This window comes from Labrus mixtus, chromosome 12 (genome assembly GCF_963584025.1).
Source record: "Labrus mixtus chromosome 12, fLabMix1.1, whole genome shotgun sequence".
Lineage (NCBI taxonomy): Eukaryota > Metazoa > Chordata > Actinopteri > Labriformes > Labridae > Labrus > Labrus mixtus.
Genome location: NC_083623.1, coordinates 9,924,268 through 9,939,242, shown reverse-complemented (window position 1 = coordinate 9,939,242; position 14,975 = coordinate 9,924,268). Strand labels below are relative to the sequence as shown.

Here is a 14,975-nt window from a genome sequence, read left to right as displayed (position 1 = left end):
TGGTGAAATGTAATTGCAAAGATAAAATATATAGCTACGGGTCAGGTGATGTAGAGTGCAGTAAGTCTTAACATTTAGTCATGTGAGTTAACTATGAGGCCTATAAAGCCTGGTGCTTATTATTGCCCCAAATCTAAAATTAACTCTTACTTACTCTTATCTGCTTAATGCTGCTAATTCAATGCCCAAAATATGCATCACCATATGAATAACTGGATTATAGTAATGACTCAAAATCTGTGTTTGAAATTCAGACTAACTAGCTATATTGACACCTAGTGGTCAAACTAATGCTTTGAAGTTAATTTTATTTTCAATCGTTTGTTGTGGCTTACCTTACCACAATAATTCAGTATGCTGTTGGTCTAAATGTCTGTCAATCTTTCAATATCAAATAAAAACAGAGAGTTCGTTGAGTTTGGGGTTGCCAGGTTTGTGGGATTACAAGCACTTGTGTTTAGGTAGCCTATCAGTCCAAATGAATGGACTACTGGACATAAGCATCAGATTTCATTTTTTTTTAAATTCGATAGACAGTCAAATTGGGATTTTTTTTAGAGAAAATATATGACAAAATGATTAAAATGTATGACTTCTTGTCTTAAAACTATGAAATGGTCCGATTAATCAATGACTTTTAGCACAAGTATGATCAACATTTCTACTCATAGGCTCTAGGGGATTTTTCTTGCTGAAATTGGCTTAGCCTACATAAAACTGCAATGGATCCAAGTTATTTTCCAACATCTACCCCAATGATGCTGTGCTCTTATAATGAAAAAATGTAACCTACATTTACATTTCTGATAATCAACTTCACAATCTGTGACTTTATTTTAAGGTCAAGGTAAACTTTATTATCTCCGAGGGGCAAGTTGCTTTACAGCCAGCAGTGAGTCTGAAATACACACAACAATAAATTACACACACCAAAGGGGGGGGGGGGGGTTACATTATATTGTTGAGGAGAACAATGGTACCAGGGACAAATGAGTTTTTAAGTCTGTTAGTCCTGCATCTGGGCACAGTATATCTGCGACCAGATGGCAGCAGCTTGTACTCGGTGTTAAGGGGGTGGGTGCAGTCCCCAAGGATAGCCTGTGCTCTTTTTGTTGCTCTGACTCTGTATAAGAGGGAGAGATCATCAAAACTAGAGCCAGCAATTTTACTGCACAGTCTCACAATTTGCTCCAACCTCTTCCTATTTTTCAGATTGACAGACCCAAACCAACAAATAAAAGAGAAGGTTAAAACAGACTCAATAAAACAGGAATAAAACATTCTCATAAAAACACGATCAACATTAAAATTCCTCAGTTTTCGCTAAAAGTACATACGCTGATGTGCCTTTGCACAAGTCTCAGATGCTGCAATCATGACCTAACCAAACTTTGGGTTAATGCTTGTGTAATGCTTTCTCCTTACAGAGTGTAAATTGTATGTCCACAGTGCACACCATTAAAACTTAAATAACTAATTTTTAATCTCTTGGATACAGCAAATGAAATATTACAATTACAAATATTTACAAATTACAAATATTACAAAAATCAATTTGCACATTGTAAATCGTTGTTCTCTCTTAACTTATTGTTTGTAAACTGTCTCTTTATCATGTAATGCTTTTTATGACGTGTGCTGCTGCCTTCTTGGCCAGAGCCAGAGATCCTGATCTCAATGGGTTATTTATCTGGTTAAATAAAAAATAAAATAAAAATTTTGTTCCGTCAACATTTACAATTCTTGTATTTTTCTGGAAAGCCCCATAATATATTTATTTTGTTAGCTGAAATAAGGGGTAAAACATTATTCTGACACATTAAAAAAATTAAAATGTATAGATCTGTCTTATCGTCCTGGTGAATTTCCTCCACAAGTTTACAATGGACCGACCCAAACAAATAAAAGACATATAACTCTGTCCTACTAAGAATCCTACTTATCTCTACACATCAGTACTGTCTTCTGCTTATTTACTGTGCACTGATAATACAATGAAATAAATACCACAACAAAGAAAATGATTCGACGATTTTTAAGGGGGATGAGAGAAACTGGATCTGGCAACCATACTCTGCTGTGACGCGCAGTGTGCATCTGGAAGTTGTCGCCATCATATCAGGCTAAATGTGGAGCTAGCTCTAAGTCTGTCAGTCGTTGTGTTCGAGGATATAAAGTTGATCATATTATAAATCTTTTCTTTGTTTCTTTTTGATCTGCTGTGATGTTATTAGTCAGTAAACGCGTCCAGCTCGGTCGCAGCACTTTGTAGTTTTCTCATTTTAGTGCTGGTTTGTTTGCAGAGCAGAGCAGGAGTCTTCTTGAGGAGCAGCAAGGGGCGGCGGGCTGCTAATGCTCCCGCTAGCAAGTCAGCTGGCCAGCAAGCGAATCATCCAGAGAATATTGAAGGTTAAAGGTGAATAAAGCCGCGTCTGTGGACGTCGTTGCTGCATGCTCGCACGGTAGTTTTCTGCGGCTATCTCCCGTTAAAGAGTCGGAACTGTCCGCAGCCAAGGAGCTAGATTAGCAGCGTCACAGAGCTAGCTGGGAAACCAAGAAGATCTACAGCTAACAAAGCTAACTCAATAACAACAAACCGGGATTGATCAGCGGCGCTGGAGGAGCTGGCATCGTCACATTTCCTGTCTTTAACACGTATGTGCAACAGTATGTGTGCTACTTCTTATATTTTAACGCTGTGGTGTTGTTATAATGGCCTCATTTAAAGTCTTAATGTTTATTCTTCTGCAGCATCTGTGTTGGTCTTTTACTTTCTCAGCAGTTTTTAAGGCAGTGTAATGGACTTGGGTGTGTTTTTGGTTTCACAGTCGGCTGACAACTTGGAGGATGTCTGAGGGGGACAACAAACAGGCCCAGGACAATATCCAGGACATGAAGCAAGAGTCCATGGCCCCTGCTCCTCTGGGTCAAGCTGTGTCATCGGTGTCGCCTCCGGTCTCCATGGTGACCCAGCCTCCAGCTACAGCCGCCACTGAGGACGAGGAAGAGGAGAGCGAGGATGAGTCAGAGATTCTGGAGGAAAGCCCGTGTGGACGCTGGCAGAAACGCAGAGAAGAGGTACAGTAAAAAAGGTTTATGAGTCAAGTTTTTTCCCCCCTTCACCGAGACAAAGATGCGGTCTGACGCTTTGTTTGTTGTGCTTCCTGAAGGTGAATCAGCGAAACGTTCCCGGGATTGATAATGCTTACTTGGCCATGGACACGGAGGAAGGAGTTGAAGTTGTGTGGAATGAGGTCATGTTCTCAGAAAGGAAGAATTTCAAACTGCAGGAGGTGAGTGGAGGGTCATTAGGTGTGTCTGATGCAGTTATATGTTCTACAATATCTACAGAACACGTCTAATAATGCTGATTTTTTTTTTAACTGCAGGAGGATTAGTTTTGTTTCTGTGTTTTGTTGCTTCTTTTGTTGTGATCTCACAAACAATGTAAAAGCCTTTCCGGGTTTTCCTGGCTTCCTTTTGTTTATAAGCTCCTTAAGCAAGTGGTCAGGGGAGAAAGTAAGCAAGCAGGAGGAGAGGTATTTAAAGCCCTCTGTTGCCTGTACCTCTTGACATTACCGGCATCTAAGCGTGATGGTTTTTGCATTTCTCCTTTTTTTCAACTCCATGTACCGGTACTTAAAAGTTGGGACGTTGTGTTAAATGTAAATACAAACAATGATGATTTGCTGAAAGCTGAACCCCCATATCTGATTGAAAATAACAGAGAATGTTGAGATTGGGAATTGTAGTTGTTTTTTTTTCGCTTTGTAGTTGAATTTGATGAAAGCAGTGCGTTTAAAAAAAAATAAAAAATAAAAAAGTTGGGACAGTGGAAAATAATTGAATAATATTTTGTATGCAGCGGACTAGTCCAACAAAACATATTTGCTTGTCATGATCTTCGGGCCCTCAGTTGGCTCTGCATTAAAAAAACGACACTATTCAAGAGGAGCACATAAATCATGGTCGTTAACACTTCATCGCTTCATCAATGCAAAGAGGAAACAGCGTAGCATAAGTAACCTGCACGATTGTGAAGGCATCATTAATTCTGAACCAAATATATGATGTCCAGTAGTCAACTTCTGTATCAGGGAAGGTGTTCCTTACTTCATCAAAACAATAACAAACCACAATCTGGACGTATTACAACAACATGGCTTGGTAGTAAAGGAGTCCATGTGATAAACTTTCAACATCTAATTAGATGTTATCTTTGTGCTGTTTAAATGTCAAATGTGGGGTTTTAGTGTTTTGTAAAGCATCACATTCTGTTTTTATTTACATTTTACTCAAGATCCCAACTTTAAAGGGGATAGGGCTTTTAGTTGAAGAAGTGTGAGTCAGTCTTTTCACAAATGAAAACATGACAATGAGATGTTAGTTGTGATTTAAAAAGCCACTGACTGACTTTGACCACGGCTTGTACCTGCAGCTTCATCAGTTTGAGATGCTTGGTTGATTAAAGACGGTAGAAAAAGATTTTCTGTTTTGTATGTGTAGCAATATTAACAGAGCTTTATATGTATTTGTTAAGACATGTCATGGTTCATTTAATGGTTTTCAATCAATATTAAAGTCCCAGAATGACTTTTGATGATCTCTTATTTGAAGTCTGTGGAATAAGCATTTGTCCGTCTTCCTCTTCCGAGGCGTTCTGTCTGACAGCTCGTGTTAACTGCTGCTAAGAGAAGTCCAGGTTTTAAGATTCAAGGATCACTTGAGTTGAATCTTTTGCAATACGTGAACAGTTAATTCTTGAATTCATTAACACTGAGAGAGCTTCAGCATCTAAAGCACTTTTCTTAATACCTGTGTTATGCTACCATTAAAGTATTTGACACTCTGTATTAACTGTTTGGTTTTCTCATCTTCGGCTCAGGAAAAAGTCAAAGCAGTTTTTGACAACTTGATCCAGCTCGAGCATCTGAACATCGTGAAGTTCCACAAGTACTGGGCAGATGTGAAAGAGAACAGAGCCAGGGTAGGACACCAACAAACACTTCCTTTTCAATCATATGATAGGAGTTGAGTGAGATATTTTGTTAACGCTGTTGTGCTTTCTGTTCTGTCTGCAGGTGATTTTCATCACTGAATACATGTCATCAGGGAGTCTCAAACAGTTCCTGAAAAAGACAAAGAAAAACCACAAGACCATGAATGAGAAGGTGTGAAAGCTCTGCTGTAACTCGACTACAGGTTTAGATTTAGATGTCGCTAAGAAATCTACAGCCGTTCATTAAAAACCCTGTTCAGTCTTTTTATTTTTCCACATGTTGAACTATGTTTCAGTAACCTGTTTGTTGTCTGACAGGCCTGGAAGCGCTGGTGCACACAAATACTGTCCGCTCTCAGGTAAGTCAAACGACAAGGTTAACTGCTGTAAGCTACTTAGCGTGAAAGAAGTTTGATGCATTTAACCAATTGACTCTGCAAATGTTAAGATACACTCACGACAAGCCGTCAGCTGTGAACAGGTTTACAGAAACCTGTTCAATTTGAAACTTCTCCAAAGTGGACTGCCACAGTTGACAACATTTATTTGTATCTTTTTTCTTTTGACTGACTTTCCCCTCGTTCTTTGACCTCCAGTTACCTGCACTCCTGTGAACCTCCCATCATCCATGGCAACCTCACCTGTGACACCATCTTCATCCAGCACAACGGCCTCATCAAGATAGGCTCAGGTAAGAGATCACTTAAAGCAAGAGAGAGCTTTCAGAAAGTAGCATCAGGACAGTCCAAAGCAAGATGTTTGTTCTCTATGCAGCTCGTGCTGCCATCATTTTTGAAACCACATGTCCCCTTTCAGTTGCTCCAGACACCATCAATAACCACGTGAAAACCTGTCGGGAAGAGCAGAAGAGCCTTCACTTCTTTGCTCCTGAATATGGAGGTACGATCCGGTCATTTTTGGGACACACCATCACAGTGTGCTGAAGTGTTTCTGTGATATTGATCAGCGTCTTTCTGCTTTCAGCTGTTGCCAATGTTACCACAGCCGTGGATATCTATTCCTTTGGAATGTGCGCCTTAGAGGTGAGGGGACACCTTGATCTGCTTCAACTGTTGGTTGAATACTAAAACAAAACAACTATTTTTAATGTGAAATATCCTTGATTGTACTAATTATAAAACCGAGACAGAAAACATGATGCAAGATCTCTGTCTTTGTGCAAGACAGAAAATGTTGACGAGCTGGACACGATCATGTCTGCAGTTATGTAACCTGAGAGTGGCTGCTGTTGGCTTACGTTCTGTGATCTAATGAATGAATCACATCTAATGAAATTGTTCTCCGTCCATTCTCGTTCTCAGATGGCCGTGTTGGAAATCCAGAGTAATGGAGATTCGTCTTATGTATCCCAAGAAGCCATAAACAGTGCCATTCAGTCCCTCGAGGACCCATTGCAACGGGTGAGTGAGGGGGAAGAAATAAATTCAAGTGTGAATGTTAGGAAGATATTTCCTCAGCCTGAAGTATATGTTTATATATTTATATATTTTTGTGTTGATGTGTTTTTTAGGAGTTTATCCAGAAGTGTCTGGAAGTGGACCCCAGTAAGCGACCCACAGCGAGGGAGCTGCTGTTTCATCAGGCCTTGTTCGAGGTGCCCTTACTCAAGCTGCTGGCTGCACACTGCATCGTCAGCCACCAGCGTGAGTTAAAAAAAAAAACACGCCCACACAGACACAGGTTCAAAGGTTAAAGGTTCATTTTGAGGCTCAGTGTGAAAACGAAAGTTTCAAAAGCAGTTTTCCTGCATCAAACTCACAAATATAATATATATGCCGAATATAAAAGTTCAGTTTTGCATCATCTATGACTGGAACAGCTTTTAATAGCTATGAATCATGACTTTTAATTAAAAGAACAACAACAAGACCAAACATGGAGATTGTGACATGAAGTCATCACTGAGTAACTTTCTGAGCTTCCTCCTCTCTGTCTTCATGTAGATATGATTCCAGAAAATGCTTTAGAAGAGATGACCAAGAACATGGATCCTAACTTGGTGATTGTTGAGGCCAAGGACGGAGTTCAGATGAAGTAAGTCTGAGAAACACAAAGCGACATTCCACTGAAGTATAGAGATATGTTAGGGAAGGAAGTCTTTGTAAATGTTTCAGTTTTTTTTATGTACTTTTTTTTTTTTTTACCTTATTCTATATAAGGTAAATATTATTATTATTATTATTATTATATATTATTATATATTACTATATATTAGTATGGCTTTTGTGTTGTATGAATTACCTGACAGTTTTAAGATGATTATGAAATAAAAGTATCTTATTTTTATAGTAACGAGATATTTTTAATAATAATTGGACAGCTTCACTTGCTCATATATGAGTTTTTGCAGTGCACTCGGGTGCTTCAGTTTGTATAACAGATTTTTCCTCTTGTGTCAGGCTCTCCCAGTTTCCTGCTCTTGAGCTGGACAAGTTCTTGGAAGATGTCAGGTAAGAGACCAGTTGTGCTGCGGACAGGAACACACTTTGAAACCAAATTTGCTGCTGATTTGCCTGTGATTGAACGATTCTGACACACCTTAGCTTCACAGATGAACTCCAGTATTTAGGGGAAAACTTCACACTATAAGATCAGTTGCGGTCGTCCTGAGGCTTCCCTCTTTTTTTGTCTGTGATTTTTCAGGAATGGGATTTATCCTCTGACGGCGTTTGGGATACCGTGTCCACAGCAACCCCAGCAGGAGACGGTCAAGTCGCCCATAGTGCCCCCCTCTGTGAAAACCCCGACTCCTGAACCTGCAGAGCTCGAGACCAGGAAGGTGAGAACCGACATGGAGGAAAAATCCCATCATGCTCTGGTCTCGCAATTAACTTAAAATGCCAAAATCTCTCATATCTACGCAGCTATGTGAAATAAAATAATCAGATGGTGCAGGTGAATCAGACTTCTGTGTTTTAATCAACCTGAAGAATAGAGGAGAGAAAGTGAACTATACTGTTTTCAGGTTTCATTTTCAGCTCTTCAGCTCTAAGTCACAATAAGCTTTCTGCCTTCCTTCTTCATTTGCATATTGCACTTCTTCCTCTTTCATTTGCATGTGATTGTGTATCAGACATTCTGTATATTGAGATGTTCCCCTCTTGCTTCACAGGTCCTTCAGATGCAGTGTAACATTGAGCCTGTTGATGAGGGCACCAAGCATCATGTGAGTTTCACTTCCGTCCATCTGATAAGAGATGAGGCCTTTCTCAAACCGGTTCCTCCACACTCACACTCGGTCACAGAGTGAACTCTGTCAGACATCTGAGTGAAGTGAACCCTTTGTTAAGATGGAGAGTATAAATACAGCAGCAAGCTTTGGGACGAACTCCCCTCACTCCCACGGATAAAGTCCATATATTCTTGTAAACATTGAACCTCCCACAGTTAAACACATGCACTGTTTTCAAGTTTACATCATATCCAAGAGTATGTCCTTGATATAATGCTTTTCATTTTTAAAGGTCCCATATTGTGCTTTTTCTGGTTTTATATGCTCTTTAGTGTGTTTTCCAAGTGTCCTGTGCATGTTTAGGCACATCTATGTGCAAAAATTCAAAGTCCGCGGAAACGCGGCTTCTCCTACCTCCTCCTGTTAGCTGTAGCATTAGCTGCATGTAACGCTCGGTTCTAGCCACCCTCGATAAAAATTTGTCAGTCCGACGTCATTGTCAGTGTGAGATCACTGATCTAAGCCCATTGGCTCGTTGCCCTGCAGCTCATGTTGCACGCCCGTTAACTTCTGTAGCACGCCCGCGATATGCCGTAGCCAGCGGTAGCACAGTAGTGCTAAGGTGCTAATGTTCATGCTCCCCTCGGACGGAGCCAGTGGCTGCATTCCCAATATGGTAAAAGAGGCGGGACATTTCCGGGAACCGTGCTGACCAATAACGACAGAGCGGATCGGCAGACCAATCAGAGCAGACTTGGTCCACGTGGGGTCTAACAGTGAGGGCTCAGCAGAGCGTAGCTGACGGACTCAGAGCGTAGAGGGAGCAAGGAGGAGCAGTACATGAAAACAGACACTTTTTTCAGACTTTAGCTATTGTGAACGTACAAAAGTAGGAATATAGATTAAATATACGAACCCCAAAAAGGGCATAATATGGGCTCTTTAAATCTGTATGATACTGCTCTTTTGTATCTTATTTAGAGGTGTTTTAGTCTGTGCAAGTGATAACAGTGAACACAGTATGTACTGAGTCACCTCTCTGTCTTCTGCTGCTGCTAGGGATGTAACGATTCACTCAACTCACGATATGGTTCATGATTTATTTAACAAAATGAGACTGTAGACAAATAGTGACAGAAAAAGATTCCTTTAGAGGCTTCATACCCACTTCAGTGTGTTTTGGCCTTTTTAATGTTTTTTTTCTCACAACAAGGGGAGGTGATTGGCGCTTCTCATCGTGGTGTGGATTAAATGCTGCATCATGTTGGTTGTGCTATTTGTCTAGTTCCCTGTCTTCTTGCAATATTCTCACACAGTTTTTGTCTCGTCTGTTATCTTCGCTGCAAACCGCCTCTGCTCTACAGCTGCTGACGCTCACGGTTTTATTGCGATTGATTTTTCAGAGTACCGATGTGAATCTTGACACCTTTGAATCGATTTATCATGCATCTTTACATCCCTAGCTGCTGCTGATCGTTTGTCCCATGGCAAACAATGAAAGGCACTACACATGTTTTAGTAAGTCAGCTCCGGTGCTGAGAAATTCTGAAGACTCCCCTCTGAGGTTTTTGGACGGTGCTCAATGTTGTGGACGTTCCATGTGAGCGTGCAAAAGAAGTGGAAGTGTGTAGGGAGAGTGTGCAGGAAGGGGTTTAAGAAAGGCCCGTAGTGCCATGTCTCTTCCTCTTGGTGTTGTGTCTGTCATATATGTTTTACTTGACTTTTAATAAGGTCTATCTTTTTGTCTTTCAGCTGACTCTGCTGCTGAAGCTTGAGGATAAACTAAACAGGCACCTAAGCTGCGATTTGTTACCGAGTGAGTATCTTCTTTTTTTTTTCCTGATCATAGCTGAGTTGTTGTCAGTAATCTTCGACTATGACCCTCAGGGTTTATAATCTTTTAATATGGCATATTACATCCTGTATGTGATGGTTAAAATGAGAGAAACTATGATGTAGAGAGAAGAGGAATAAAATGCAACAAAGGCCTAAAGCTAAACGCAGATCGAGGGTTTTATGGTTCATGGTTACATTAAAACTTGAGGCCAACATGGCACCCTCAGTTTTACTGACTGGCATCTTTAAAAACTTTAATAGTTGTTTGAGTAAAGAGTTTGCAGCCCAACATTAAGGTTAAAAAAAACAGCATACAAAAATGTTTCCAAAGTCATGAATACGATACAGAAATCAAATCAATACAGTCATACTCACTGCAAAGAAAACATCAATGTGATCACAAATACACACACCACACACACACACACACACACACACACACACTTCTCCTCTTGAGAGAATAGATAGGTTTCAAGTATTTCTTTAAAAGTAGAGACAGTAGTGATGGACTTCAGGTCGGAAGAAAGTTTGTTCCAGATAGAAGGACCGCCATAACTGAAGGCCACCACTCCGGACTTTAATCTAATTCTGGGTACGGCTAAAAGACCTCCACCTGACGACCCGAGGGTCCGGGTTGGGTTGTATTCTTAGAGGTCAGAGGCTGAACCATGAAGTAACTATTGTTCTTATCATTGATTCATCGACTTTAACTGTATGTTCTTTTTAACATAAAAAAAAAAACAGTAATAGGATTTTCAAAAGGCAAAAGTGATTCATAGAATATATTCCATTGTAAGACAGGAATACAGGGATTGTCCCCTCACTGGAGGGGCTGGAATCGTAGCCTAACAAATAATTATGTAACTATCCAAATATTAGCTACACATAACAGCCACTAAGGTTTCTGTCCATTGAGTGATTGATTGGTTGACTGAATCGTTCAGCTCTAAACGATTGGTTGTGTATTTATCACTCAGTGTTTGTTCCCCTAATGTCTCAGCACATGGTGGATGTGTTGTCTGTTTACAAAAAAGCTCCTCAGATGTTTTTCATGTCCAACACAAGTTTGTAATCCTCCTGTACTGTGTGTATGTTGAAGTGCTGCTTTTACTGTGCATTAGCACTCAGCCGCCTGCTGATGATTGTTGATCTCTGCTTCTGACTTGCATTCATGTTCAAGCTGGTGTGTTTAATGTGGATGCTGGAAAAGCACAACAGTTCACACAGTATGAGAAACTCCACAGTGCATCCCTTAATACCTTCAGTAACAAGAATGAATACTGTTACACATGGAACCTGATTGTTTGTGATACTTCGAGCAAATGTATCTTTGCACATCATCAACCTGCCCCCTTGTTGTTTTTAACGGCAGATGAGAACGTGCATGAGCTGGCTGTGGAGCTCGTTCAGCTGGGCTTCATCAGTGAGGTAAGCACAGTTCTTCTTTGTAGCTTGATTACTTGTAGACGGGGAAACTCTTTTGAACCCGTCTCTCTTTTTCAGGGCGATCAGCCTCGGCTTGCGTCCGTTCTTGAAGAGGCCTTCTCAAAGTTCTACAGCCGGAACGGTTCTCTCAATCCGGTGACTGTTTCCTCATAGCAGAGGACTTGCTCAGCCTTCTTTCAGCCCTCCTCGTCCTCTACATCAGGACTAGCTTTTTGCTCCACCTCTGAGTTGCAAGGGAAGCTTTGTGAGGACGGAGGAGGGAAGCCTTGGTCTGACTGCAGATCCTGCAGCCTGTCGTCGTATCTTCCGGTGGGAAAAGCCGCCACTAAGTGGTTGTCGCTTTCTAGCTTCTTTTTTTTTTCTCTCCCTCCCACCCAATGCAGCCATCTGCTTCTCTTGTGAAAGAGGAAACCTAGTCGCAACTTACAGGAAAATGCAAGATGTTTTCACTTTTTGGCTTCTTTCTGTCATTTCAGAAATAGTGATGAAATGATGGTGGTAAGCCAAATGAAACTGGATAGCATTATGTTTTCCTTAAGTCAGTATTAAAACTGTATTTTAAACATTTTTACTTCAAACTGTTAAATAGTTGTCTGTATAAAAAAAGATCTTTTCCCGGCACACTGAAGTGTATGTGTTATGGTGTTGTAAGGTTAAGTCTGGTTGTCTGGTCCTTTAAAACTTTGTTTTTGAACAGCGAGTGAGGCATCTTCCTACCTTGAGACTCTCAAATTCATCCAGTGTGTAATGCAACAGATGTAATGTCACTTTTTACTTTTTGAATTCTGTAATTAAACAACATTCAGCTGCAACACATTCTGAGAAAGTACAGCTAAAATATATATAAAAAAGTGAACTATTTATTTGTGTATCTTCTCTTGAGTGTGTACTGTACCTCACTTCCAGCACTAAAAGGCCAGTGGTTGTTTGAATGTTTGCTTTAGTTGCTCCTTTGTTTTATTTTTGAAACCGAGCTATTGTTTTCTATAAAAAAGGGGGCGTCTTCACTCAATTGTGGTCCAACTAATACTGCACTTATTTTAAAGGCTTAACCAGTCCAACATGTGTCTTTATTTGACGTTTAACACAGGGCAAGCTGAAGGTCAAAGGTGAAAATGATTTGAAGTTGAAGTACATGATCTGATAAACGTTTGTCAACAGGTTTGGTGAATGCATGCCTTTCTGTGTTTTAAGGGGAAAACGATGCACGCAAAAAGCCTGGTTCTGATCTCTGTTTGGTTTTATTTGATGATGGTGACGAGGAATTTGTCATGCAGAGGATGTTTGGTCAGTTGAGGCCTGTTGATATTAAGAGTACCAGGCTCAGACCAGAGCTAAAACTTGCTCTTCCACATAGTTATTCAGTTTGTTGCTTTGACCCTCCTTCTGTGTTGACTTGTTTGGGAATCTCTCGGCTAGTTTGCACTGCTGTACACTTTTAAATGCTCTTTGAAATGTCCCGTGGCCTCTGGCTCCTTCACTCCCAAAAAGGAAACTTTTAGATGAATTGGAAATGGTGTCAAAAATTGAGTCTGTGCTCCAGTGTTGTCTACTCTATGCTGTGACTATCTTCTGACAGGGTCTGTAGATACTGCGTGAATCAAGTGTGGGACTGCCTGGCATGCTTGTAACCATCTTGTACACTGTATGCTGGACACTGCTCTGTTTCAGCTGCTCATTTACCCCCTTTTTTCACTTCCTGAAATAAAAAAATACACTATCAGAATCTCAGGTCCATTTTTTTTTTGTGTCTTATTGGGTTCTTATCATTAATGGCAGGGATGTGAGGAAATTACCAACAACAGAATGAACTTTCTTTTGGACTCAAAAGGTTCAATTGATCACTATGATCTGAGAAAGGTAGCGAGACAAAACAAAAAGGAAATGGCTGATGAAATAAATGTAGAAAAAATGTGTTTATCTACAACAAAAATCACACTTTTGGAGTAGTTTTCTCTTAAAGAATAGAATTGTTATTTTGGCTCTTCAGTTTAAAAAGAAAAGTAAACAGATGTACACAAATGACACCAATTTCAATTGTTAAAATTATTTATAGAAAAAAACCATCAGGAGCATGAACTCACTCAGAGCATCACTGTTTGAATTATTTGTTCCAAAATCCTAAGAAACTGTAGCCCTTGTACAAGTCATAGTCATGTACATACTTATGTGTCACGATGTGTGCTCAATGAACATTTCAATAAAACACATTTCATGCTGACAAACACGTCGCCGTACAAAATTACAGCAGTATAATAAAAGTACAGCAAGACTAAAAAATATTTTGGATATAAAACACCCTAGAAACACACTCTAAATAAAAATCTACCAACATGGCAACATCCAGTTCATGTGTGTTTTTCAGCTGTGTGGGCATTTTCAATTCTGTACAATATGAGTTAAAAAAAAAAAGAGAAAAGAAAGAAAAGAACTACAAAAACAGTACATAGCACTTCATTTCAAACACATTACTCTTTCACATTAAATTTGTGTTTTACTTCCCGATTTGAAAGTAATGTATATAGGCACAGTAATTATATTCATGAGCCAGTTTGGTCCTCGTCATTTCCTGTTGTAATCAACGCCACGTTAACTGACGGACTGAGTCGAACTCAAACAATCTGACAACCAATCAGTCTAGACTTTCTCTGATTCCCAGGAGAGCTGCCAAAAATTGAACTGCTGCCTTTAACTGTCAGTTCATATAAAGACACATAAACTGCGTCCCCTCGACTTAAAAAAAGACACCCGTTAAATTGAAATCTTTGTTCTGTAAGAATCTTTAAAAAGATAAAAGTGTCAATTTGGTGAACTCGTTACTTTCATATGAAATTCGGCACATTTCAAATCATCTAAAACTGCTATTTACAGGCACATACAATAGCACCTTGATGCATACATTCCTTGCAATTTCAGATTATGACTTGCTGTTGGTTTATCATTGTATTGATGCTTTTAAGAGAATTGTACACAGAACATCTGTTTGTAGTCTAATAATTTGTAGTTTTATTAAAAAAAAGGTCATCCATAATAGAAACTGACCGGATCTTGGACAGAAGTCTGCATAATCATCTCTCTATGAACATACAGACAGCTGATCTATGATGTATAATCTGAGGCTCTGACCAGAGAGAGACAAGCACAGGTATTAATAATCATAAAACCCACAATGGCTGAATCCCATTAAGCTGCTTCAGTTTCAAGGTCCTGGTTTTGTTTCCTACTATGTCAAGTCAAACAGTCTGCTGTTTAAAGGCTCATGAGATCCTTCATACTCGTATAAACTCAAAGTCATTAGACTTCAAGCGACAGGATTTTATGTATTTTAACAGCATCAGTTTGAATATTTCACTAAAAATTCCTTCAGATCTGTGAAAACCAAGTTCACTAAAGTCTGTGAAATCTTACACTTCTGTAAGTCTCAAACATTTGATGACATGAAATCATTTGTTACAGTGAGTAACACGAGTTATAGTGTCTTACAATGTTTCCTTTCAGTAA

General features: G+C 39.7%; 1 protein-coding gene across 1 annotated transcript; it reads left to right on the top strand.

The window, feature by feature from the left end:
* The first annotated feature begins 2,102 nt into the window (after positions 1–2,102).
* On the top strand, positions 2,103–13,200 carry nrbp1 (nuclear receptor binding protein 1). Its single transcript, XM_061051878.1, has 18 exons — positions 2,103–2,655; positions 2,829–3,078; positions 3,171–3,293; positions 4,886–4,987; positions 5,082–5,171; positions 5,318–5,358; positions 5,596–5,690; positions 5,816–5,899; positions 5,984–6,042; positions 6,322–6,420; positions 6,531–6,663; positions 6,964–7,054; positions 7,420–7,470; positions 7,664–7,799; positions 8,133–8,186; positions 9,945–10,008; positions 11,401–11,456; positions 11,532–13,200. The coding sequence occupies exons 2-18, from the start codon at positions 2,848–2,850 to the stop codon at positions 11,625–11,627; spliced, it is 1,605 nt and encodes a 534-aa protein (XP_060907861.1). The 5' UTR covers positions 2,103–2,655; positions 2,829–2,847; the 3' UTR covers positions 11,628–13,200.
* The last annotated feature ends 1,775 nt before the right edge of the window (positions 13,201–14,975 follow it).

What these genes read in the sequence shown, in the direction of transcription:
- nrbp1 (XM_061051878.1), top strand. Translation starts at nt 2,848, where the DNA reads ATGTCTGAGGGGGACAACAAACAGGCCCAGGACAATATCCAGGACATG. An exon ending in AGAATTTCAAACTGCAGGAG is followed by an intron (nt 3,294 to 4,885) that starts GTGAGTGGAGGG and finishes TCTTCGGCTCAG; the next exon opens with GAAAAAGTCAAAGCAGTTTT. An exon ending in CTGCATCGTCAGCCACCAGC is followed by an intron (nt 6,664 to 6,963) that starts GTGAGTTAAAAA and finishes GTCTTCATGTAG; the next exon opens with ATATGATTCCAGAAAATGCT.